The following is a 27529-nucleotide window of genomic DNA, read 5'->3' as shown; positions in this document are numbered from 1 at the left end:
ATAATTACAGAACAATTGTTAAAAAGGGAAACTTCAGAAGATGAAAATCATTTGAAAGGTTGTTCAAGCACAATGGGTGTTCTTGTTTTGGGTTATCCCTGACCCCCCCAGCTTATATTAGTTTAATAATGAATAAAGCTTAAGTGTTTATTCTTTTTTTTTTTTTTTAATGGAAAAGGGCCATAATTTCAATGCTGAAACATTATCAGATCAAGTTGTTTAAAGATGAATGTAGATAGTCTCAGATAATAATAACAATTTAATCACTGAACTGTGGATATCATACTCCCATCCAAAACCACTAGGAAAAGTGTTTTTCTGCTCACAGAAAAAACACAAATCCTTGTCTCAGATTGCTGGAAGCATTTGACAATAGAGCATAGTTTTCTCAGGTGTATGTAGAGCCTAACATCCTCACATGACTGCCTTTCCCCAATCTTATAAACAGTAGATAATCATATTAGGTACAGAACTTTAAAAATGACACGTGAAGAGCTGTCTGTCTGACAATAAGGCCCTCTAAATTTGTGATTTGAATTTAGGCATCCAGACAAAATGAAAATGTTGGCCTCAGTCTTTATCTGTTTAGCATTAAGGCACATTGCTAACCTGTTTCTGCTTCATCTGTGATGTGTGAGAAGAGACTGTCCCACTAGTGTCTCATGATATGAAGATCCACTGTGGGAGTTAAATAGTAAATTTTAAGAACCCTTAAAAATATTATTTTATATTCATTAAGTCATATTACGTAAATAACTAATAATTGGCTTAATCAAAAGAACCAGTTCATGCTGTCCTTGGATAAGTGTCTTAGAACAAATAAAACTCTGAACCCCAGTGGAGCAGAGCTTCCCAGGACAGGTCTGTCTTCATTCCAGCCCTTTGCTGACTCTACAGCTTCAAACCTGGCAAGATTTGTGAGCATCCTGGATTTATGTGATGCAAATTTTGAAATTCTCTTCTAGCTAAATGCAGGACATGTCATATTTTTATTTTTCAGTCCATTCTGGTTTATCTAAATATGTCTAGTCAAATAAATAACTATCAGCTACTTTATGGTATTTAAATTTGCCTTATTTTCCAAATGAAAATTATTCTCTATCTGGGGAAAGTTGGAATCTGAGACAAGGAATGTTCCTGAAGCCATTAGCATGCATCCTAAATAAAACTGTCCTGTTTTTGCTACAATGAACAGTGAAAAAAGAACGTCCATTAGATGGAAATATTGTCTTTCTAAAACCAGAAGATTTTTATTTCTGCAATGTCTAAGCACTGCAGTTCTCAGCAGAAAATTGCACTGGAACAGTGGGCGGTTCCAAATTGCTGGAAACTTTACAATGGCTTTTATGTTTAAACATCGTTTAGCAGCTGTTAAAGGACAGCACAACTCCTGTACTTTATCAGTATAAATGAAGTCTACTGCCAAGAAAAGAATGCATTAAATAATGCAGCGATTATCATCTTGATTTTTTTTCTCTTCAGAAGTGAAAAGGACCTCTTAAGCTGTTCTATTTTTCTCCTCCTTATTTCAAATTGATAAAGTAAAACACTAATTAAATTATTTATATCAGAAATCTACTTATGAGGATGACACATTTTGTACACAAAGCAAGAGAAACATCTGACACATCGTATAATGCCAGGTGCAGTTAAGAAAGTATAATATAAGTCGGCAGCTAGAGGCTAAAAAACCCAACAAACTTGCTGCAATATTTCATTATCAATTTTATTTCCTACCATACACCAAATGTACAGCACAGAACACAGTTTTGTTGTTTTGATGTAAGAAATATTAATTGTATGAAGAAACAGTATACAAACTACTCCAAATTAAAAAATGCATACATCATTGCTCTTTACAAAAGGTCTAATTTACAGTATAGCTCATCAATGCATTTAAACACAAAAAAAAAAAAGAAAAACAGAAAGAAAAAAAAACAGTGCACATTACAAAACACATCAAGTACAAGGGAGGCAAATAAATACAAACATACTTCACAGAACATCCTGAGCAAACAACCAAACACAGATAAATTAACCTGAAGCCATAGTAAATCATAATAATAAATAGATAGGTCAGTAAGAGATTTTTTTTTACTTAAATAAAATATATGACAAATTTGTTAAAATATTTAGTAAATTAAATTTTAGTCTTTGTAATGTGTGAACTCATTTTGTATGCATTTAACAAGTATAACAAATGTTTGCTTTTTGTGTTTTTAGCAAGAACATAACTTTAATAGCAAATTTTTGTTTGGTGTTCTCCTATTTATATTAGACAGCACATATGGTAGCTTTTGAAAAATCAATTTAAAAATAAACACAGCTCCTAAGAACACACATTTTCCCCTGTCTAAACTAAGATTGGAGAGTTGAATCAACCCCCCAACAAAAAGCAAGCCCCACCTAATGCAGAACAGTGACCACAGTGCATGAGAGTTGAATCACTTCTGAATAGTACTTTTGTGCAGGAACAGTAATAATATAATTGTATATGTCAAGCCTGTGAATGCCATCATATTCAATCTAAATATAAATGCGGCTAATAAAAATAAACACTTTCATTATAGCACGGAAAAATTAAACACACACTAGATCCATGTATACATTTACACTGAGGCACATATGCACATGAGGTGTGTGTGCATACAAAAAAGGCAGTTCAGCTGGTTGTTTACACCTTTTTCTTAAAAAAAATAAATATAAAAAAAACTTCTGAAACAATGCTTAATTACTTACAATCCCTGAAATAGACATTGCCTCTGTTATAGCAACCGCTAGTTTCTGACGGAGTCAGAAGTTCCACACCCAGGCTAACCGGATACCGAGGCGCATGCCCGCACCTCTGTGCAAGTGCCCATCTGTCCACACCTCCGCCTGTCTGTCTGCTCTGTAGCACTTGGTACTCTACCAGAAGACTGGTGACAAATTCAGTATCAGCCTAGTCTTAGTGAAGAAGGATGGGAGAAACCAGTCACGGTGTTGCTACCGGTCATTCAAAGGGACAAGCGACCACCGTGGTGCCAGAGGGGTGTTGTTGCCCTCCAGACCACTGCCTTCTCAGCTGCCATTTCCTTCAAACCAGTATTAAATGCCATTTCAGGGGAGATGTGTTCGACTCATTATGTACAAAGCCTTCAGCTTGGGATGCGTTTGTGTTTTTTTAAATCCAAATCCATTGCAATACTGGTCACTTGCTTAAAACCTCAACGTCTCATACTAAAAGAGTACCAGTACCTACCTAGTTACCCTTCTTGTTTAAAGATAATTGTCGTTTCCCTCCATGAGCTAACTCTGAACAAAAACTGCAGTGGTAAAATAAATATGAAGTTCTCTTGAAACATTTTAAATAATCATTCTCATAGGCTAAATCACACAGCCAAGTCAAGTGCTTTGCTGATTGCTATATTTCATTATTGCTAACATATTCTTTAACACACTGTTTTCCAGCATACTGTGCTTTTAAGAGCCCAAGTTCCCCACTAGTGGGCACCATTTATCTTCTCATTCCATGCATCTTCACATCTCATGTTACTGCAAACCCATTTCTGATACAAAGCCATTATAAAAAAGCAGGATGTGAGGAAAATAAAACTAGAACCACGGTTCAGTCATTTGTTACTTTCATAGGTTTTTTTTTTTCTTCCTGTACAAACCCAGCAAGTTATTTAATTTACAGTATAGCTTTCAGTCTATTTAAAATCCCATTGGAAAATAAATTAATAAACACATTTGTAAAAATATGGCAGGCCACAAAAATGCTGTTAAAAGATAAAAAAAACAACTCTTTGATTAGAAATAAATAAAAAATATAAAAAATAGTCGCACACACTTTTTACATTCACTTTACAAAAACTGAGTGCAAAAGAAGAAAAAAAAATTGTACTGAAATAAATGCAATATACTAACAGAGTGCATTGCTGTTAATACAAATAGTCTGTTGTGGTTTTATTCTTTTTTTTTTCATGTCAGCTGGGAAAAAATTAGTGCAATGTTGCAATTGTAAATGCAGCATGGCAACCTACACCCCTTAGCAGTACATGAACTCCTAACAGATCCATCTGGAGTTTACTGCTGTTAAGTAATTTCTGTTGCCCAGCAGCTTTCACATCCTACACATGGATGCCCTTCACTGCCTGTTTGATACTTTCCAGCAGAGCTTTGCATTCGGGGGAATAGTCCCGTTCCAGATTGCTGTACATGTCTGTGAGTGTATTTACATATGCTTCGAAATTCTGCTCACTGATTGGCCCCTAAATGGAGACAAAACAGATTATAATTGTAGGAGGTAAAATTAAGGCTGAAAAAACCCAAACACCCAACCTCAAAGCATGTCAAAGGGGCAATATGGCAACTAGGGAGAAGTCATAAACAGGGCAGCCATCCAAATTAATGGAGGGGTTATGGAAATTACAAGAGTTGCATGTCCTGGGAAATCCACACTCTCTCCAAGCAGGAAAAGGAGTTGGAGATATTATGGTTAGTATAACTTTTTTTTTTTTTCTGTTTTATGGTCGATTTGGCTCTGGGATTGTGACTGACATTCCCCCTAACTGTCCTTACTTAATCTTCCAGCAGCACTCTTGATGTTTGGAAAGGGGCTTGGAAACACAAGTACCTCTGGATTTGGCCTGTGTTTGAGGGTAAGATGTGAAATTTTTGAGAAGATAGAGCTTGGTTGGCTCCAGAAGAATCATCTGTATGAAACAGGTTAAAGTTTTGATCTGGGAGCTGACTAAATAAGGATTCTCATCAGTGTGAAGTTTTCACTCTTTGTACAGTGTGGGTGTTCAGATAGGGAGGGACGAGGGAAAAGCCTGCCTTGCACAGTGTGGTACAGGGCAGAGATACCAGGGCTGGCTCAGTCCTGGGAGGAACTGCACCTACCACCACACAGATGTCATGATCCTGCATCTCTGCAAAGTAAATCAGCCTAAAAGTGCTCTCTGCTAATGCAGCTCCAGTGTTCCTGCTGGTCCCTGAGCCTGCTCATCTGCTTCAAGCGCTGGCAACTCAAAAGAAGGTGTGAAGTTGCTGGCTGTGGTCTTACCATCTGTGGAAGCTGAATGTCAGCGAGACTGGAGATAAGGGCTTGGCTTAAGCCAGCTAACTCCTTCAACAGGCTCTCGTTGTTCTGCTCTATGAGTTTGTTCTCTTCTTCTATTGTTTTCAAGTTGCTCTCCATAGATGTGATCTAAGAACACAGGCAGGTACAAACACAGACAGACAAACCCTTGGCAACATCGTTACTGCAGTTTGAACCCAAAATATCAGCTGGGTGATTAGGAGAGGCCATGATAATCTGAAACTCAGCTATGCTTTTTTTAGGGGAGACATAACTTCTCCACAGAACATTCAGAGCAAAGAAGAGATTGTATTTGCTCTGAAACAATGGACTTTGCTGCTGGTTCATGAGGAAACCTTGTGACAGCAAGGAACTGGAGAGTGCCCCAGAGTGGGAGGAGGGAATTGAGCCTGGAGAGGAAGGTCGGTGTGGAGCTGGGGTGGAGAGTGTGGCCTCAGGGCTGGCGGAGGGAAGGAGAAAGGAGGTTGATGTTTACTTTGCTGTCCTGCTCTTACAGCATCCCTGCTGCTCGGCCACAATAGCGAGGGCACGGGTATTAGCTGCTGTGCTACTTTCCTGCCCTGCTCCTGGGTGAGCTCTGGGCTGGCTGGGATTAGCAACAGGCCTGGCGCTGGAAACAATAAGGGAAAATAGAGTGGAAAGGAAACTGAGAGGATGAGCACACATCACAAAGATGATCTCTGACCAACAGAATGGAAAGGAGGATTTTGGAAAGAGTGGGAAAAAGCAGCCAAGTAGAAAAAAACGGTATCTTTTTAGAGTGAGAGCTCTGGGATATACTGAGCTCTGAAAGCTTAGATGTCAAAAGCAGTGCTGAAAAAACAAAACCAGCAACGGCAGAGTCTGGTTTCCTCCTGCCCCGCTCCTTGTCCCGGGAGCAGCCAGCTCGGCGAGGCAGAGCCAAGGGCTGCCATCCCTGTGCCCTGCTACAGCTCCACAAGGCGTGGATCGGTGCAGTCGTATCCACCATTGCCATGCCCACCCTGTCCTTATTAGTATGCACCTTTTTGCACTACTTAATTGCCTCCTGCTGTAGCCACTTTACTTCCTTCCACACAGCAAAACTCCCCCAGTGTGAGAAACCAGCCTGCCATCCACTACAACCCCTCCTCTGGAGGGTGTTTGTAGCAGTCTAATGCCTGGCGGGGGTAGATTTAAAGGAGGTAGGAGATTCACATCTTCTGCTGTAGTTCAGTTCGGGCTTTGCTGGTCAAAGTGCCTTCACCAGGGAGAAAGTCTGGGGAGAAAAAATCTGACTGCATGAATTGGGCAATCTCCATGCAAATAGCACAGCAATCACCAGAGAGAACCAAGTGTCCTGAGACACTGAGCAGAGCCCCCCTGCAGTGCAGTTTGGGCTGGATATTGATTGTTTAGATCCAGCACAGGTGGCACAGACTTCTACCTTGTTTAGACCATACACGCAGTGGTTATTGCAAAAACAGCGTGAGTCAGCGCTGCTCATTCCAATGTGGTACAAATACAGGGGGGTATGGTTACACTCAGTTTGGTTTGGATCGGTTTAGATTTATATTCAGTTCACAGATCTCATTTAGGAACTTTTTCCTTTCACTCTTATCCTGAAAATTCTGAGTAAGCTTCTGCCCTTGCTGTTACCCAGTCTGCCCAGGTTAACTTCCAGGCGCATATGGGAGTTTCTGTAGGGATGAAGCCATATAGCTCGCTCCATAGAACCACTAGCAGCATCTTAAAGCCAACTTCATTCTCCAGTATACAAAATACTGACAGAGAATGGCTCTTTTCCATAACTCCTGTCAAAATCCTCTGCTACACAAATTAGCAAAAGGTATACATTCTTTACCAGGTGTTGCCTGGAGGCAAAATTCAAACTATTTCAATAACTGACAGCGGGTGAGCTAAACTAGGAAGGTTTTCTTAGGTACACATAACAAAGTCAACTCTCATTAAGACTTGGAGTGCGTTAGTAAGAGGAATTATCATCCCTAAAAACTCAGGTCGTATGATCTGCATGGTTTGGTAAACAAATGTTTGGTCAACAAAGGAAAATGCATGTTTTGTTTGGTGAGTATGATTTTTTCTGCTTGCCAAGATTGACTCCAAACTGCCCTGAATCTGTCATTCAGATCTTTAAGACAATACCTGCTGCTTATTTACAGAAAACACAAACAAGAGCTGGAAAAACAAGTGCACAGGAGACTAGCAATTTTTAAACATAGCATTTACATAGCTTTTAATTTATTCATCGTGCTTAAACATAAGAAAAGGTTTCACATTTATGGCATACCTGAGTTTGAAGTTTCATCATATCAGCTTCAATTTTAAGATTGGATTCATTCAGTTCTTTTATTTCCTCATCCAAGTGTCTTATTTCTTCATCACTCTCAATACCTGTAAATAGTTGAAAATAACAATATCAGGTTTAAAATGTCCACATGCAAATGGATGTTTGAGTAATAAGCTGTGTTACCTGTTACCTAACCATAGGAAAATAAGCTTTTCATCAAATGATTGATCCTTAAATTGTCTTTTAGTTTGCTTTTACTGTCAAAATTGTTTCCTACTTGTTAAACATCTACATAATCTGAAACATAGATGGGGCTATCTTAGTCCTCATTTTTTCACAATTTCTTTTTTTTCATTGCAACATGCAACTACAAGCTGGAGGGTACAGAAAGGAAAAATTGCCCAGAAAGAGGAAAGTTTATCATAAAACATGAGGGGATATTTACAGTGTTTAGGATTGGGGGATTTTTGGTTTGGTTTGGTTTCAAAAGAAATGTAACAGCAACCCTTCTTTTTCAGTGAACACCCCAGAGCAACGTCTTCACTAGTAAAATTGCTAACTCTAGTAAGTCAATCTGTACCTGTTTCTGATCTTGCAAGAATTTCTGTGGGGGCAAACTCCTGTGCAGAATAATTTCAATAATCACAGCCTTAGTTATATCTGATAAATAGTGAAATTTAAATAACAGGAAAGGGGAAATTGTCAGAAAGCTAACAAGTATTACAGGGAAGGAAAAAAAAAAAAGGAATCTAGTGTTTTAGTGTTTTACATTCCAACAAGTTAGACAGCAAAGGAAAAAAGCTTCAGTTCTTTCATGAAAGCCTTGTCCTGAAAAACACTGAGCTGCAGCAGCTGCTGGCAATACGTGTGCCTGTTTCTGCTTAGCGTCACTCTGAGCCCAACTCTGCCTGCAGATTTGGGCCACTGTTGTTGTTACTGCTTTAAAGCCTAGAACTGAGTCTACTGGGGAGCCAGCCTGGGAAATCTGTAAGCAGTAACACAACCGTTTTGCTCAGGAGTTGGAGGCTAAAGACTAAATTTCCTGAATCCAGGCTCAGTGCCCAACTTGCTAAAGCACATTGTGTAAGAAGGGAGACTCCTACACATTTCCCCCCTGCAACTCTTTGGTAATTATTGCTTTGCACTTAGGTTAGCAAAACTACACAAGCACTGCAAAGATACTAAACCGTGTAGGATTCAAGTTAGGGAGATGAGTCAATTTCTGCCCACAATATTTATCCCTCCTTACCTTATTCGTCAGATAGCTAAGTCCTCCTGATCTGGAACTAATAGTTTGTTAATAACAACAATATTGAAAGCATATCCAAATAAAAAAAATAATACTCTGGGACAAGAGCATACCCTCAATGCTGAGTTATCAAGATGTAAATAAGAATAATTTTATAATCTCTCATGCAAATATTTTTGTTATTCAAGATTTTTTTTGCTAGAGACAACTGAAAGTAGTGAGAATTAATGCCAGAATGGCATGAAGGGGCACAAGTATAAATGGGAGCTAGGGCCCTTCTATCTGAATAAATGTCATCATCTTTTACAGATCTCCTTACCGCCACTTGCTTTAAGCTTGATAGTCATTAATTCTTCTGAAATTTTGCCCTTTTTTATGGTTTGCGCATTCAGAGGACAACCAGACAGGCTGAAAAGGATAGGAAAAAAAAAAACATTAGCACCCACTTGAAAATGGCAACAATCTTTTCAGGCAATATTATCATGCACTTGGACAAACCTCTGTACCTAAGGTCACATCAGTATCTCCATTATAGCATGGCTTCGGGGAATGACATAACTCATAAAGAGCCATTTAGCTGTATATTCCAGCTTGAAAATTGGCACAGAAATCTCAGTCTGTGAGTAAACAACTCTTAAGCATATTTCAAAATAATCAAAATTGCAGTGGCAGCTGCTGTTAAGTTACATGAAGAAGCATTTACAGAACTCTTAAAGTTCAAACATTTATAAACTGTTTTTATCAAGGGATTGTGCTCCAAAGGAGAGGGGAGCATGGTAGTTTAAAATGGCAAGTTTGCCATCCTAAAAAAAATTAATTAATGGGATGATGTCCACAGTGCACAATTATTGTATCACTTTGTTGATACATAATGATCATCAATACAATAATAACTCTGGATATACCCTATAGGCTGTAATAGCTTTTTTGAATGGTTCTATTATATAGTCAGTTTGCTTTTTAACCACTGTTCACATTAAATTACATTTTGCTATTTCAAAGCTTACAATTTCATCAGCTGGTAATTACCTGAGGCAATTTTTATAGCCCACTAAAGGGCTAAGAGGAATTGCACTGTCTTAATACTATCTTTATAAATAACAAAGAAGAAATACCCATATGCTGAAGAACTGGCAGAAGGATTTGTATTTAGGTGTAGCCAAGGAGTGAGGGAAAATTTTGTTCCACAGGAAAATGAATGATGTGTGTGTGTGTGTTTGTGTGTGTGTGTGTGTGTGTGTGTGTGTAAAAATTAAAAAAAAAAAAGAGAATCCTAACAGACATGGAATTTCCACATAGAAAAAAAAAACCAAAACAACAAAAAAACCCCCAACAAAACCCAAGCTTTTTTTGTTAGCTTAGCTAAATGTTATACAGGGGAAGATGCTAGTTCTTCAGATCTAAATTTCTGCTTTTTACCTCTGCCCAGAGCAGATTGCTAACTGGGAGGTTGTTTGAAAGCCATGAGTTACCTGTTGGGCTTCAAATGTCTTAGGAAAGGATACCAAACCAAGCTATATTTGCTACCACATTTTACCTAATGTGATCTTGAGAGTGACCCAGTCTTATGTAGGACAGGAATCATCTGTACTACGAATTGCAAGCAGCTAAAATACAGTTTATGCTACTTGCTTAATTAGCCACAATTTAAGGGTAGTGTCCTAATATAAAGACTTTTAGATGGGATATAGGGAATAAAATTAGGATAACACTGGACTCTGATGAATTCATTCAAATCACCTTGGGCATTCTTGTATTGAAGAAGCCGGTTCAGTGTATTAGGAAGAAAGCAAAGGAGATAGAGAATGCAGACTTAATTACTGTTAAAGACAGAAAACCAAACTTGCCAGATATTAATTCAGATACTGTAATCAGATTATTTGATTATTTTTGATTCAATATGGTCAGATTATAGGAATTTTTTCACAATGATAGATGGAGTTTGTTGTTGTTAGTTATATGTATGACTCCTCTGTAAGGACAATTTTTTTGTAAGATTGTTATAACTTCAAACTTCTTTAATCCATATGAGTGCTGAATGCTTATTTTTTTTTCTTTGTGTGACTTTAGCTGTTTAAATACAAAGTTTATGAATATAACTTTTCCACTAGTAGAAAGATGAAATGAATGACTCTTGGCTGAAACTTTTCTGGTGACATTTCAACGATATTTCTCTTTTCTTTTGAAGATATGCGGATACAACTCCATATTTCCCTAGGAAAGAACTCCATTTAATTTTAAACTGCATAGGCTCTGTGCTAATCTGAACACCTCGGAAAGTCATGCTTCAATAGGAACACAGAAAAAGACATAAAAATTTAAGTCTCTCAAAGTAATTCTGTTTTGTATTACTTTAGCTGCAATGTAAACTGTGTTGTTACTCAAAAAACTTCAGCACAATTTATTCTGACTCTAACCTCACATGTTGCCAATTCAAAGTGAAATGTTAAGGAAAAATGAAAAGAGAAAACACAAAGTTATACCTTCTGTGGGTGACAAAAACATTATTAACATGACCCAGCCCGTTGCAGCCTGGCAAAGGACAGTGTGGCAGCTCTTGTTTGTTCAGTTTCCAGGATAGTGAAGACCCATTGACAGGACTCTCCTTCTGTCTCTTGGCAGCCAAAGGACAACCAGAAGCAGTGCGATGAGAAGTGTATTTACCTGATATGTGACCTTGGCCATCACAGCCTATCACTGGACATCTACAGAAACACAGCAAAAGAACCCTCGTTTTCACTGGAGAGAGCAGGCAAATACAGTCTCAAAAAATTCTGAGAAAATCATTCCAGCTGCCTTTGCTACTTTGCTTTAATGGAGTAAGACTTGGTCCCTGGTGGCACACTGTACCTGAGCATCCAATTCTTGTCAAGCTGAGTTATGGGGGTTCAGGTGATCTTAAAATAAGGCAATTTAAAATACAGTTGTAGAGACTAAGAAAATAAGACATTCATTTAGATAGTATTTTACCAGAAAAGAAAATTGAAGTTCTATCACAGGCAATAAATCTTCAAGTATATGGAAAGTCAGCATTGCCTCCTTTCTACCTCGGTTTCTGTTATGAAGCAGAGGGTGGGTTCCTGTAACTGGAAAACTTGCATGGAAACCCATGCAAATACTTGCAAAGAAAGGATAGGGAATTTTTTGTGCTGCTCTGTCAGTGTTATGCAGTTTTGCATATATCACTAGCAAGTATTAAGGCAAGTATTGCATTCAGCTAAGTCTTCACTTTTATATTCTGACAGTTATCATTTACAAATTTTAGTGGAATGTGCGTTCTAGCCAGGAATGTAGTGAATCTCTACTGAGTTTCCAGTTTTCATTTTAAGTGAAATTTTCATTCATACGTAGAGAAAAGACATGAGATTTACAGATACTTAAGTTCTCTGGAACATATTTTGAAGGCGTCGCTCTGATTTAATTATCTGATATGTTTCACCTCAGTCAGTAATAATTTTCCTTCATTTTGCCAAATTTTTCAACCAGGTGGCACTTGCATAGCACTCTTTAAAATAATTAGAGCGATGCAAGCAGATATAGCAATCCTTCCTCACTGTTTAGTCTCCTAGGTGATGGACTCCACCAACTTCACTAGAAGCAGAAACACTTGGTTTGGTTCCAGCTCTAGGCACTATTCTCATATGGTTCAGATTAACTGGAGCATCTCCCTGAGATTCCTCAAGTCCTGAACTCTCACAGGTCACTTCCCCCCTCCGCTGGTGGTGGACCCCTGCTTCTTACTCACTTAAGTTCAGGGTCTTCTTTTTCTTCCTTGGTAGGAGTGACTTTGATACCTCCTTTCCTGGCACGAGGACAACCAGACAAGCTGAAAGAAGCACACAGAGTAAGAGCCACCTCTTTCTGCTGCTGCCAGCCGAGAGCCCTGAGCACTGCAGCCCCCTGCGATGGGATGGTTGTTACCTTCTGTGGGATGCATAGTTCCCTGTCACGTGGCCAGAGCCGTCACAGCCAGGTGTTGGGCACCTATGGAATAATACAGGAAGCTTACAAAATACAGCCACAAAGATAGAGAGTGAACAATGTGTACATTCTATATTTTGTCTAGAGTGGAATAAAGAACAGCAGAGCTTTTGTTGAATAACTAAACCTAGCTCTCGTGGGTTTTTTGTTTGGTTTTTTTTTTAAATAAACAGACTCCTTTTTTTGGGAGGGTATTTTTTTTTAATAGCAGAGTTTCAGTAAGGAATGTGAAATATATTGTATATGATGTGTAGATTTAATTAGTTTTTATCAGTGTTTGCATTGAGCATTTTTTCCTTGTACAGAATCAACATTACAAAGAGAAGAAAAAAAAGCAGCTTGATATAGATCTATTTGTAAATTTACTATCATGTGTTTGTTTTTTATGATGATGTTTTCAGGTACAGATCTAAAGAAGCACTTTGCCAGTATTTACAGAAGGGGAAATGAAAGCAGAGAAGCAGTTTTACTTTTGGGCATCAGTAGATGATATCCAGAATTTGAATTTAATAATTTGTGTGTTCTAGCACTGTAAGCATACCACAGGACCATCTCTTTCTAGCATGAGATTCAATTGGGTATTCAGCTGAGCAATTGGATTATGCTTATTTCTTATGGTTAAGGGGTATCTCTGTGTATGTGCAACAAACAAGCCTTTTTGGGTATGAACGTTTGATACTGAAACATCTATACAATAAAAAGAAAAAAACCTGCCTATTACTGTGTTTTTTCCAGTGGTCTGGCAGGTTGGGCTTCTTGCTTGCTGTGCCCCAAAAGCCAACTGGAGTCAGTAGGTCTTCCCACTGACTTCTGTGGGGTTTGGAGAAGGACCTTACTGGTAACACCTTCCATCTCAGAAGTACAGAGATTTTTCTTTTTTTTTTTTTTATTTTTCTTTTTAAAAATTATTTTATTTAAGGCTGCTGTATGTTTGTGGGGTGGCTTGGTTTGAGGTTTTTTCAGAGAATATAAACATACCTCAGCACACAAAGCGGCACCAAAACCCATTTGCCTTTAGAAGTTATGCCAGCCTTTTCTATGTTTCTGTATTATACAACACAAAGTTCTTATGCTAAGCAACCCTAAGGGACTTTGAAATGCTATGATTATTACAGAGTATCAGAATTACATAAGGAGTTGTGCCAAATAATGTTGTACTGAACCATTAAGGAAACTTGCATGGTTCAATATGCTCTTAAGTTGTTACTGAATCTTTCCTGAGTTAAAGAGATTCGTGATTTAATCTCATCATTTGTAGGCTGTCATGGAAAACACCTACAAATATAATTGTAATAGCACATCTGAGTGTGCAGGTGCATCTCTTCACAGAACATTTAAAACTACTTTTCTGTGAACAATTAATTTGTCAAAAATCTGACTTCTTTTGGACATTAAAAAATTTATGCATTGATTCAGGTAGAATTCAGCAAATAATTTCAAATTAAGAAGGGGGTGACTTTTTTTAAAAAGATAATGTCAAAACACTTCATGATGACACTTTGTGAACAAAATATTTTTGGCAGAACAACTTGCCTCACACTGACAGCAAAGGTAAAGGTGGGGGCTGCAGAGTGCCAGGATATGCTTGGCTGTGTAGAACTAAATGTTGACCTGTCTAAGTGTGGGACAAGGACTGGGCACAATGTCATGTGGAGCAGGCAGCAAGGGCAGATGTCTGGAGAGTGTGAATTCTCAAAAGTAAATCCAGAACACCTGCCAAAAACTATGGCTATTAATTTTAGCTACTTGTTTTATCAGATGATCACAGATGGAAGGGCTCCCTGCATAGACTGGAGGTGGACTTTAATTCAGTAAAATTTGTGTGAGACATTCAGATCTGAAAGTCTGAGAGTTGTGAATATACTTAAAAAGGACACTGAATTAAATTTTAAATCACACCATCTGTATTTACCACTTCTGGCAGCAGACAGATTTCCAACTGCATTGGAGTCCAAGCTATTCTGGAGGTCACTGAAGATTTGAGGCTGAGATATTATCAATAGTAATGAAGTTATAAGATGATATTTCAGGTGGCCGACTGACAAATCAGTAAAAAGCTTCATTAGCAAGACTCTTAATCTTGACCACTGGGTTGGGTTTTCCAGATATTAGTTATATCTTTGTATGGATTGTGAAATTCCAGAACACAAAATAGACCAAAAATCTATTGCCTTGCAGTCAGTAATACGGTGGAATTTCATCAGCTTTTAACTGGTGTTTGGACTGGTGCCCCAGCTTAGGGAGTCATCCTCTATAATGGATTCCTGTGCAGAGCCAACAAAATAAGATTTAAATTGAAGGGCCAGAGGTCTCAGGAGGTCAAATTAAGAGATGTCAACCCTCAGGTGGGTGTAGGTTACAAGTTCTTTTACAGTCCTTCCAAATTTGTTATTCAAACATAAATCTCTCAGCAATTTCACATATAAAATCTTGCAAATGGGCATCGAGTACCTCCTATTTTGTCCCTTTCTCCAAGAGGATTGCTTTATCTTTAGGAAATGAACTACAACTACATGCAAATTTTAAACACTGAGCTGCAGGTTTAGGAGCACTTCTGGTATATTTGCTCCCTCAAAAGCTCACTGGGGGTGTTGGATATGAACTGTAGTTTAAGCAAACCCAGTATCAGTATCAATGTTTTATCTGGAACTCATGCAGAAAAACTGCTTAAATCTCTCCTAGAAATTGACATTTAACTACTGCAAAAACTTGTCTAAAGATAGGACTGACCACCTATTCCTCAAAGCTTCTGAATTGTTAGTAAATATCTCTCTAAAGTACACATTTAAAATTCTTTAAGGCTTGATAAGCAAGCTCTTCAATTAAATAGAGTATCAGCCAAAATTACCCTTTTTAGCTTTAAAACCTGAGTCATCATCAAACTTATTATGTTTTAAATTGACCACCTCAGATTGTTCTGAGCAGCAAGAATCCTCATATAGAAATTTTCTTGAATCTGAATCGCAGGTCCACTTTCTGAGCAGATCTTCCTTATTTCCAAACTGTGGATCACATGGAAGCCTTGTATCTTTGCTGGCATAGAGTTTCATAATTAAAGCCAAAATCTTATCTTGATTCTGGCAAATTAAACATGAATAACATTTGGAAAAAATACACAGCTTTTTCATATTCATGCCTAACTACATGAGGGTACTTTCCTGGCCTGATTCTATGAGCGTTTATGCCCTCTGTTCACACAGCAATACTAAAATTAACTATTGATATGACTACACCAGCACAAGCATGATTGCAGCATTTTGGCATAAGGTTTAATTTAGGCAGAAGCAGAGTTTTGTTCAAATATCACCTGATCTATGTTTGCAGGAACCTAAATTAAGGTGGTACATTTGTGGAAAATAATTTTATTTAGCCCTTTTTCCTTTTGCGAATTGTCTGTGAACAGATTTTGATTTTTGCTCTTTTTCTAGTTAATTGAAATTAAATGCTAACTGCGTTATGCAACATATTTCTGTCTGTGAAATGTCCATGAACCTTGACTTTGTCTTTCACAACTCACTTATTATACATGGCGTACAGTGTGCAGTTTGTCATTTAAGTCATATGCTGTTGCTCCTCTTTCCTTATGGCATGACCAAAACTCTAGAAGCTTTAGTGGAAAAATAACCATATTGGTATGCAAATTTACTTATTCACACATGAATGGGGCGGGGGGGTGATGCATGAGGAGCAACTATTCAAAATATTTGTGTGAGTGTCTTTGTATGGCAGAAAGCCAATAAAAGCAGGGACAAATATATATGACTCAGCAAATGATTTCAAATTTGTCAGCATTTTTGCAAGTCAGTTCCTTGCTAACCATTCCACTCTTTTAAAACCAATTAAACCTACATTTTATACCTTTGAGGATCAGGGATGTCAAAACATGAAGCATTGTGCCAGTGTGCCAGTTTACCTACTGGCTTTGTGAACTGCTTTGGACAGCTGCCTAAATAAATGGTCTTTCTTTGTCATTTTGCTGCATCTCCTGTACATTCAACTTCATAGCTACCATCAGTTCAGCATTTCAATTATAATTTAAGTTGTAAGGGTAGAGAATAAGACCACTAACATTTGATCTGGGGAAGCCAAACGCTGAGCCAAGTCTAAATGTAGTCACTTCTGCTATTAATACCATTAGGAAAGGAAAATAGAGCCATCATCAGACTTTATTTTCTTCTATCTGGTCTAGGGATGAACCTAAAGGACAGAAAGGACAGTCACGGGGTTCTCCCCTTTTTACATGCATTCATGAGTTTTTCCAAGCCATCTATTATGGGATCCAATTTACAAGTTGCAGAGGGAAAGCTATGAAAGAACTCTAATTATCCTTTCCTTTTCCCCACATCCTTATTGACAAAGCCAATTCAATAACTAGATGACTGGTTGCCAGTGCCTCTCTTGACTACAGATTTTTGAAATATTCATATGTCCCTATACATCTGTCTATATAGCAGAGCTGCACAGTCCTTTTGTAAGTGACATTTCATGGCGAGAATTATGCCAGCACAAAATCATATGACTTGATGTCTGCTTCAGTGACATTAAACTCATAGTATAGGGTAGTGAGTAATAAAAAATGATTTGCAGGTATTCTGGTCTCATTTTTAGATTTATTCTAACTAGATTTATTTCTAACTAAATAATTCCAATTAATTCTATCTGGATCAGTTATTTGCCAGATCAGTCTTATGTATTAGATATTTTCTATTCCTATCTGATTCAGAAATACTGAGGAAACTGCATCTTTCCTAGTGTTTACAATTTTTCCCCCGAAGTCCTGATTAATTAATGAAAATGAAGGGGTTAATTAATTAATGAAGAAAGAAGAAAGACAAATGGAGAAAAGTAAACTTTATTTCACTCAAAAGCTTTCAAACCAATTCACTTCACTTTTCAGACAAAGGTTTGATACCACTCAGAGCAATTCAAATTTACAATTTCAATAACGCAGGGAACGTTTGTCGAAGACAAAAACCAATAATATTTGTGCTATTGTTAATACTTACTTGAGCTCCTGAGAGTTAGCAGCCATAAGGGATTTTAATGTCTTGTCAGCTAATGGGCACCCAGAAACACTGAAAAGAAAATCTGATGTGAAATACTTTACTAAACCAAGGCAATTATTTTTATCAATACAACAACATACAGACAATCTATGACTTATACCAGTTAAAATTATACCTTCAAATATTTGTTCTTGGCAAAGAAGGAGCAGCCAATATAAGGCTGTGGTTCTTAAGTCAATTAAAAATATATATAGTTAGGGGCAAATGTTTTTCCCTGTAAAGCTTTGCTAGGGCGGGGCAGTGGTGCACAGAATCCATCCGTTATGTTTCATATATGAAGGACAGCTAGAGGATCTGGTCCACACGGCTGATAGAAGGCAGAAAACACTTCCATCCTGCTCCCAAGGGAAAAGCAGGAAAATATTGTTTCAACCCCTAGGTTGGCTATTTTGAGGAAAATATTTAACATCCTCAGGTTGTAATGGCACATCTATGAATTTTAAAGCCATTCATAGAGATATTCAGGAACCTTATTTCTAATCACATGCAGCAGCATCTGTATAGAGACTGCTTGTACACTCAGGGAAATGCAAACTTTACTAAATGACTTATCTGCAGGTCTCAGCTAAGAAGTGCAGCTACATTAATAAGCATATGCTGCTTAACTCTGCATCAGCATATAAAGTCCAGACCTTCACAAAAATACCAAAACCAGGAAAAACAGCCACATTTCTCTGTGGATTATTTTCTGCAAAGTGCTTTCGAATATTTACCCATGGTTATTATAAAAAGGTTCAAAGATGACAAGAGCTAAAAGTAGCTCTATTTCCTGTTTTAGGCTTCCTGTTGTTTCTTACCTGCGGTGTGAGGCATAGTTTCCTGTTACATGACCGCTACCATCACATCCTGGAGTTGGACAGCTATGCAAAGAAGAAGCAATGAGCAATTAGAGTATATGTAATTTACCACATAGCTTACCATACCCTGCAGTGAATTATGTAATGATCTTTAGGGCAATCACATTCATCATTACACATTTCAACATTGTCACGACGCTGCAGAAAACTAGAAAAACTTCACTTCTGTTTTTTAATGATTACTTGAAGCAGAGATGGAAAGAATTTCTCCTATTTCCACAACACAAGTAATTCAAAACCTTATTTTTTTATCTATGTAAGGTTACCTTTGCATAGGTATTTTAGTTACGAAGTGGGTTCTTAAAAAGACTGTTTCTTTGTCAGTACAAAATTTTGACAGCAATTCTTAAATGTTAGAGCTGAAGTTTCTGACATGACCTCCAGTATAACATGGGCAAGAGAACAGTAATATTCAAAATAATTCTTTTCCCTTCTGACTAGATTAAGGCACTGTCCTTTAGAAATACCTCCAATCTTTATTTACTGATACGAGTGAGAAAGGTGTTAGGGTTGCTTGCGGCACAGAAAGCACTTCAATGTCACACAGCTGAAGTTCAGAAAGAGCACAGAACTTTCTCAAGATGTTTTCCAGCTGAACTGAGAAGTGATTCCAAGGTGGTTGTTGTGGTTTAGGAATGGTACTCTCCAAGTGAGTGTTCCCACCAAGACTCTCCAAACCATAGAACTCTTTCTCACCCTCCCTTCCTCCTTTCTCTGCGGCAGGTTGGAGAGGAGAATTGGAGGCACAAAGGTGAAAATCACATCTTGAGATAAGAACAATTTACTGGAAACAGGAATGAGATAACAAAATGGTAACAGCAAAAATATCCGTAAGAGGGTGTACAGGATAGGCACATGATTGCTCAGAACCAGTGCTGCGCTACCCTGGCTCGGTACTGGCGTTACCCAACTGCTCCCTTTGCCAAGCTTACTCAACTGGGAGGAAAACCTTCTCCCTGGGTGAGGTTCCAGGTCCCAGCCATGCCACCTCCTGGCTACTGCAAAAATTAACCCTGTCCTGGCTGGAACCAAGAGAATGGTGTACATTTAACAGAACACATAAACTCATTTAAATCATGGAGGTATGCTCAGCCTGGAGATGTTATAACTTCTCTTTTTCCTCAGCCCTTCTTCAGTTGTAAAGCTGAACTCATTTATCAAACTGGGATACAATCCTCTCCAAAAGGGCGAAGATACCAAGAAATGCAACTTGTGCATGGAGAGGGAGGTGGATTAAATATTCCTTTGTACAGTACCTTAAAACACTCTTAACACCAGTGCTGCAGAGTTGCCTAATAAAGAACTGTTTTTCTTTCACTGGGAATATGGATAAAAAGGGCAAGCAGATGCTGTACAAAAACTGTTATCTAGTGTTCCATGCTAATGAAAAAGGGGTGCCTGAGATGCTCACCTGGCTATTTTCTCTGACCTGGCAGAGTGCTAGGAAGTTTTTCAAATCTGTAAAAAAGCCTTAGGAAGACATCAGCTTCATTTTCACAGCCCATTTCAACCTGAGTGATGCTGTTAAGGGCATCAGAATTAACATGGAAAAATGGAAAGCACATGCTAGAAGGTGGTATTCATACAGTTCTTCACTGTAGCTGCACTAACCACGTTCAAAAATTTTTCTCTGCAAGTGCTTATGTCATTTTAAAAGCTTCCTCATGATGGAGCCAACTGTACTGAATTGTTCAGTACAATTTCTGAGCTCAGTGGGATCACAGGAATGTAGTCTGATCCCTACATTGCCTATGGATTCTTCTGATAAATTAAAACTATTCCTTATTTAATTTTCAGCACAACTACATTCTAGATACCTATCTCTGCTCACTGAACATAATAGAGTACAACCACTGTAAGCTCATCATTGCCCTAGTAAATACTCTGGTGTTATTATTTAGGAGAGTGGAAAAGTATTTTACAGGCATCTCAAAACAGGTCAGTATGACAAAGGAATAAATATTATAAAAGAAAAGCCATTAGTCTTCAGAAAATAAAGTCTCAGTGATTTTGTATGCATTTGTTTTAGAAGAAGAGGCAAAACAATCTGACCTGTAGCAATTTAGGTCATGAACTACAACTGCAGATATAATGTGGTGAGTAGGCAACATGCAGACTGCATGACATGAGGGGAAAGAATCACTCTTCATAGCAGCTTGCCCCAGGGAAATGTAAATTCTAGAGACAGAGGCAGCTGTAACTGCTTCAGTGCCACCGAGTCTGGAGAGCAGGACACAAGTTGGTGGGATGTGACTCGTTTATTTATGGGTGAGCATGCAGTGATATGTTATGGCCTATCATCACTCAGTGATACAGACCATGCTTGTTCAGAGAGACCTGCTCTGGTTTGGGACAAAAAGAAAAGTGCCATAAATGATTGCTGAGTCCTAGTTGACTATTACAGTGAAAACTCTGTGTTGATATCAAAATGATGTTGATGTGAACCTATAAGGAACTTTGGGAAGAACCTAGATGAGATTTTTAAAAAGTGACTTGTGCTATGAGCTGCTTGGGACAAATTTATTGAACAATTCTAAACTGAAACAAGCTGTTGTATGCAGACAGATTTAACAGAATGTATTTGCAGTTCTAGATAGTAAAGTTTTGGATCTTAAGACAGAGCAGGTGCATCTCAGTACTTCAGAAAAGAGAGTATTAGCCTATACTCTCAGAGCATGAATTTGTACAGCCACTGGGTTTTCTGCAGGACTGAATAACTGATTCTGCTTGGAAGGAAGCAAATGAAGGACTTAAACATATTTCCTACAAGTTGGAAAACCCCGTGGCACTTTCTGTCTTGTATTTTGTCTTTTTATGAACTCTGCATGTTTTCTGTCTGAGAAATCCTGACTGCTTCTGCACAAGCTCTAAGCAATGGATCTATAATGACGATTGTTCAATTAAAGCTTATTTAATTATGTAAGCATTATCAGAGCCAATCTGTAGCATGTAATGAAACTGTGTTTTGTAGAAGGAGATGTTGCCCGCTTGATACCTATCTATCTGAGGAATAAGGAGTGGCACCCAGTAGCACCCATTTAGTCATTGACCTATCCAGACCCCCAGGCATACCCTGGCTTGATGCAGCTCCAAACCTCGTGTCTACGTACCCACAATGTGGAACTAACCACGTGCAGTAAATTGTGCAAGTCTCCCTGCTCAGCTCCTGCAAATCTACTTCAAACCAGAACTCAGAACAGCAGCACAGTCAGTCTTTACCAGGGCAAAGGAAAATGCAGCATTTTTTGTGACTCACGTGATGAGTTCCTTTTTGAGATCTCTTGAATGAAGCTTGGGTTTAGGACTCGGTATGGAGACATCTCCTGGATACTTCTTTTCCTCCATGTTTTCTGGAGAGCTCACTGTATCTTTCTGAAATATTAGATGAGAACGTGACAAAAGGTTTCTCTCTTCAAGTCCTCCCACACATTCAAGAAATAATTTGCCATGGCAAGAAGAGAACCTCTTGTAAAACTTTAAAAAAAAAAAAGGAGAAAGAAATTAAAAAGATATGATGGAGAGAAATTAAGAAAGTTTAGTACATCATAGTTTCAGGTTCTTACAGGTAGCCTTTCAAAAATGTTGTGTAAATGTTTCTGAAGACAGATGCTAGTTTAAGCCATATATAGGAGAAATTTGGGGTTGTTTTATAAGATGATGATAAAGACCAAAGAAAAGTACACAGAGAAAATAAAAGTGGCTGTTGGGAGAGCCAAACCAGACTTCAGCAATTATGTTCTTTTTATTTTCTGTGTAAGTACGTTGCTGACTTTTGAATACAGTTGAAGTGGTGACTATTGCAATCGTAAATTATAAAATTGCAATCATAAATGTAAAAAAGTACTATTTTGCATAAGCAAATGTAAATGCAAAGCTTTTTAAGTCTGTGGAATGGAATGTCTTGTTATCTTATTCAAAGAGCAGATTCTTGCTAAAATAAAAATCATAAAGAAAAAAATGACTTTGAAGTTTTCTTAAGAGCAGGCTACTGAGGGTAGTTCTTGATTTCTACCATTTGTAGATCAAAATCGTCACTTCTACCATGCTGTTTGGATGGATGGTATGAATCATGAGCATTCACTCCCTTGGGAAGGCATTTTGGAAACTTGGAGTCCTGGAAGGAAATTACATTTTTGTTTTCTGAAAAATCTTTGATCACTTCAGAGTAGCTTGGTTTATATTGTTTTGAGGCTTAATACCTTCAATTATTATTACCTTTATGAAAGATAAGTATTTTCTTTTTGAAGGGATGCTCTGTAGCTATTTTATCATTCGAGAATCCTCCAAAGCTTATAGCATCAATTATCAAACCTCTATTAATCGCTTCTTGGACTTCATGTTGGTTGTGTGATTCCATTCCAACACGCAGGTATTTCCCAGAGATTACCATCTGTAGGAGCAGAAACTGCTGCCTGTGGTTGAGAGGGGAAGGTCCCAGCCTCTGCTAAACGCACGGGGCTGGTGCCATGGATGCTCTGGGCTTGTGCAGCTGACAGACGTGCCAGGACAGAGGAGCAGGGATGTCTGCAGAGCTGTTAACACCGAGTGCAGGGCTGAGTTGAATCTGGACTGAAAATGGAGTTTCTGCCTCCTGGGTCTTGTAAGCTCTTCAGGGGTGTTTCTTCTGATAAAGCTTCCATATGGTCCTCAATTCTGGCAGCTCATCTTCGGCTGTTTGGAGGCTGGATCCTCAATATGACTCCTTCTGCTTTCTGCAACTGGCTACCTACTGCCTACTGTAACTCACTCTACACATACATATCGAAACGATGCCATAGTATTGCTGTATCAATTACTACTGATTTTTGCAACCACATTTGTGGGGTTAATTTGTTTGGGAATAATCTAATCTGCTACAAATATAGAAAGCAAAAATACATATATTCAGCTTTACTAAACATTCTTTCACAGTAGTTATTGAGTAATTATTTTAAATAAATAGAAAAACTCTCATATATTTCAGGCTTTGGGAATTATATTTCTGAAGGAGAACTTCAGATAAGGAGCAACAGAGAAAATTAGCAACTACAAAAGGTCTTGATAAAATATTAGTACAGAAATAATAAATGAATGAAAGTCCTCTAAACATGGAAACTAAAATGCTAAAAATACAAAAGTGGAAAAATGGATGTCAGCTTTGTTCAAGAATCAAGAAACTTCAAAGACACTTTTCCAAAGTTGGGTTAAGTCTAGGTCCCAGTGGCGTATGGGGGTGATTTAGCCACTCAAAGCTGCAGAATGGGGATTTGAATTCCTGACTACTTCTGTCCACGGGTTCTGACCTACCTTTCTTAGCATCACATGCAAGCAGGGATCATTACTGTTATAAGTCACTGTAAAATTGAAAGCTCCTCAAAGAAACAACAAAATGGTAATGCCCTGTTACCATTATTACCAACCTGTTAACCTGTTGCCAGCTGGAAGGGGTCAGATGTCAAAATAACTTCAAAAAACACAGATGAAATGGTTTCCACTTAATCTAATGGAGGGTAAAGAAGGCTGGTTTAACAGTTTCCTGTCTAACAACTAACTGCCAGGCTACATCTGCATCACTGAGCTGATGTGTGTTTCTAAAAATTTAAAGCATGCCTTGCCTGGATCCCATGTACCTCAACCAGGCATACATCAGCCTCTTCCACTTCTTCTGAGAGCAGCCTGGAGTAGGGGGTGGTGAAAAGAACCCTCTAGATTTCCACTGTGATCCTGATCTGGGTCATGTACCTGAGAATTTAACCTGCAGCACACCAGAGTAGCCATAACGGTTTGTGCTGCAGGATATGTTAATGTTTCCAATATGTGCAACTTGTGTTCTTTGTTTTAAATTAAAGATATCTCCTGATCTTTTGCTGATGATGGACCAGAAACTTGTGTGTGTGTGTGCGTGTGTGTGTGAGTTATTCATCATGTCACTGTGTGATACCTGCTGCACAGAGCAGACTGATGGAGAATTAAGTATATCAAGGCTTGACAAAATGCTACAGTATTGCAGTTCACAGTTTCATTTCACTGAGTCATTTAATAAAAATAAGATTTCATGATGAAGACTGACACAAGTACACCTACAGCCACCAGCATAACTGATACTAGAGGGTTTAGAATTGCAGTATTTTCATTTTCTGTCTTTAACTAATTAGGTTTTTTTCAAATCTTAATGGTGAATTTCCTGAATTGAGATATTAAGATTTGTAATTTTTTTAAGTAAAGCTATACACACATAAATATACAGAAACATCAACAATTTTATACAGGATTTTTCCTAGCTATCCTTTAGTATGTTTCCCAGGACTGAGTGAGATATATAGACTTTAAAATGGTGACTTCTTCATCATCATCTTAGTTCCTTGAGAAACACTTGGTTTTATTCAAGCAGCATAAAATCTTCAGATGTGTAGAAGCTGCAAAAGCAGGACAGTGCAAAGGAAATGTAGGCAAAGGAATACTGAAACTCTGCCCTTCTAGAACCTCACATCACTACACATGGTGCAAAAAGGGTTGTGTCTGTCTGAAACACAGAAGGTCAGAAATAAAGAACAAATACTTTTTGGTACCCTGCACTTAAGACTGAGAGTAGAGCATCATGTCTTGGCTTGTGTCCTTCTCCAGCTATTTATCTTTAGAAGGAGAGCTAATCCTCTGGGAAAACAACTTTAGCACTTCTCCCTTTCTGGTATGTTGGGTGATGATCATTACAGCTAGTCAAGCCCAACTGTATGTATAGTTTTTCCTTTTTTGTTTGAATGGATTTATAGTTAAATGCTATTAAAAATCTGAAGAATTTTAGACTAAAAGAAAAATCAGAACCAGCCCAAGTGGTCCAAGCACTACTATTTCCTGCAAAGAGCATGTGTGTATTCATGCATGCCCACTACAGAAAGCAAGCAAGCAATGATACCCCATTAATGTACAGATGGAAGTTTATATTGATTTCAGCAAAGACCAGAACATAATGGTAACATGAATAACAGATAATAGCATCTGGCACTTTTAACATTTTTAAGCCCTGAAATCTTTGGAGAACTGACAGTTGAACTAACTGACAGCTCTAGTTATTTCTCAGCGCTTTCCTTTTGGAGAGATTTTGAGCTTTTTCCAAATTCAGATTTTTTTTTTTTAAGGGGGCATCTGGACAGGCTATTTTGCTGAGAGAGAGAGACACAATATTTTCTGGAAATTACCACCAAAATTAAGCAACTGTTGTGCATATGAACCAGATAACAATGAATTAGAAATAGATATAATCAGTCATTTTCTTTGCATAGGGATAACTGCCAGTCTTTGATTTTGAAAACAGAGCCTCTGGCCCTGACATCACTGGACATATCAAGGCTCCCTGGGATGGCAAATCTCACAGCAGAGATCTGGGGCCAGATCCTCAATTAGAGATGAAATGCACAGTGTCAAAGCACCGAGTGCAAGGGGCACCAGCACCTGAGTGCATTGGACCATTATGTCCTGTTGGGTAGTTTAGTTGCCTCAAACTCCCTGTGCTGGAAAGGGACAAGGAAACATCCAGACACCCATCAGAGCCTTGTGAAAGTCAGGCAGGGATTGGGGGAGATGTGGAGGTGCTCCTGTCTTGGCTTTTTTGCTGAGCTGTGATGGCAGGAGGGAGGAGGAGTGACATGACAGGTCCCCTGACAGGTCCCCTGACAGGTCTGTGGCACCTCTTGATCTCAGCAGCAAGGCAGTCCTCTCAAAGCTGGATACGCTTGCTCATCGTGCAGCATTAAAGGGGAAGGGCCTGAGCCCTCAGCCTCATGTCAAACCCACTCCAAAACCCTGGTACACGGATTGTTCTGTCATTGGTGAGGTAAGGACCATCATTAGCCCCAAAGAGGAGACTGCAAAGGGTTCAAGACAAACCAGCCTCCAAGAAATGCAAGCTTTTTTGGTGGACACATTGCAACAGACTACCCAGTGTTGACAGTGTTTTTTCCTTACACAACTGAATTATCTTTTAATTCCAGGTGGTTTTTGAATTGGAGGCCTGGATCCTCTAAACTCAGTCATAAATAGCTTTACCCCATCTATGTCTTCTTGAAGTATCAGATTTGATATTTGAAAAAAAAGTTAATTTCATAATAAATATAGTGATCAAATTCTATTATTTGATATATAAAAACAAACAGGGAGTTAATTGTATAAAACTGTCCAACTGGGGCATCTTTTAGTCTGTTTCTGAAAGCTGTAACATAAGCTTTTATCTAATCAGCCTTTTAAAGATCTGTTGGTCCCTTCCTGATTTTAAGAAAAGTGAAAGCAGTCCATATTCTGAAAGTCAGGCTCAAGAGAAAAAAATAAAATCGAAGTTGCTGGCAAAGTAGAAGAATAAGAAGGAAAGGCCATAGTAGACTATGCTGCCTTGTTGTCAAGAGCAGACATGAAAGAGCAAAACCGAAACAAAACCAGAATCAAGACAATTACTGAGTTGGAAGTGACACTCTAGAAGACTGGTTGCAGAAGTTGCAAGCTGGAGATCTAAGACACACTGGTGGAAATTTCTTTCAGTATATAAAATAAAAAGTTTTCCAATGAAAGAATATTACAGGCAAGGTTTTAAGCATGTGTTTAAATGCTTACATAGCAAGTTATCTAGACGATATCTATTTTCTATCTGAAGACATGGTATGGAAAAATTGCTTTTAGTTTCAGCATGAAAGAATTGTCTTAGTTTGATTTTATTTGTTGGGGTTATTTTTGCTTTGCTTTTCTTTTTTCCCTGGTGATTGCTAGTCCATTTGGGTGTCTGTGTTACAGGACTGAGCCATTAGGAACAAAATTTAAAAAGCAGTCTCTAATGATGGATACCTTTGTTTCCCTTATCTTAGAGACTTACAGACATTAACAAGTAGGCTCTGAAAGCAAGATTTTTCAAAGTGAGTAATGGGTTTTTCTTATGTCACATCCAAGAGACCATTAAAACCAGCTCAATGTTCACAAGCATCTACCTGTGGAAACTGATTCCCTTTAAACTGCACTAGGTGATCCCAAAGACTATTATATGGTCTCTCATGCAAGGGAAAA

General features: G+C 38.3%; 1 protein-coding gene across 4 annotated transcripts in view; it reads right to left on the bottom strand.

Annotated features, from left to right (window-relative positions):
- Nucleotides 1-1705: 1705 nt before the first annotated feature.
- The window catches only part of ST18 (ST18 C2H2C-type zinc finger transcription factor), a 169881-nt gene continuing 144057 nt past the window's right edge, over nt 1706-27529 (bottom strand). For 3 of the 4 annotated variants that reach the window (XM_042029023.1, XM_042029026.1, XM_042029025.1), the window contains 10 exons: nt 21762-21877; nt 18446-18508; nt 17589-17657; nt 12523-12585; nt 12347-12427; nt 11085-11306; nt 8921-9009; nt 7353-7456; nt 5051-5194; nt 1706-4253 (listed from right to left, as the gene is read on the bottom strand). In XM_042029023.1, the coding sequence (XP_041884957.1) occupies nt 4113-4253; nt 5051-5194; nt 7353-7456; nt 8921-9009; nt 11085-11306; nt 12347-12427; nt 12523-12585; nt 17589-17657; nt 18446-18508; nt 21762-21877 (1092 nt within the window). In that variant the 3' untranslated portion in view covers nt 1706-4112. The remainder of the gene's footprint in view (nt 4254-5050; nt 5195-7352; nt 7457-8920; nt 9010-11084; nt 11307-12346; nt 12428-12522; nt 12586-17588; nt 17658-18445; nt 18509-21761; nt 21878-27529) is intronic. The other variant, XM_042029024.1, reaches the window with a different exon arrangement.

This window comes from Corvus kubaryi, unplaced genomic scaffold (assembly GCF_017639235.1).
Source record: "Corvus kubaryi isolate FWS band 111438036 unplaced genomic scaffold, C.kubaryi_AGA036_p1.0 37312, whole genome shotgun sequence".
NCBI lineage: Eukaryota > Metazoa > Chordata > Aves > Passeriformes > Corvidae > Corvus > Corvus kubaryi.
The sequence above is the reverse complement of the archived record's forward strand: the minus strand, read 5'-3'. Positions and strand labels throughout refer to the sequence as shown.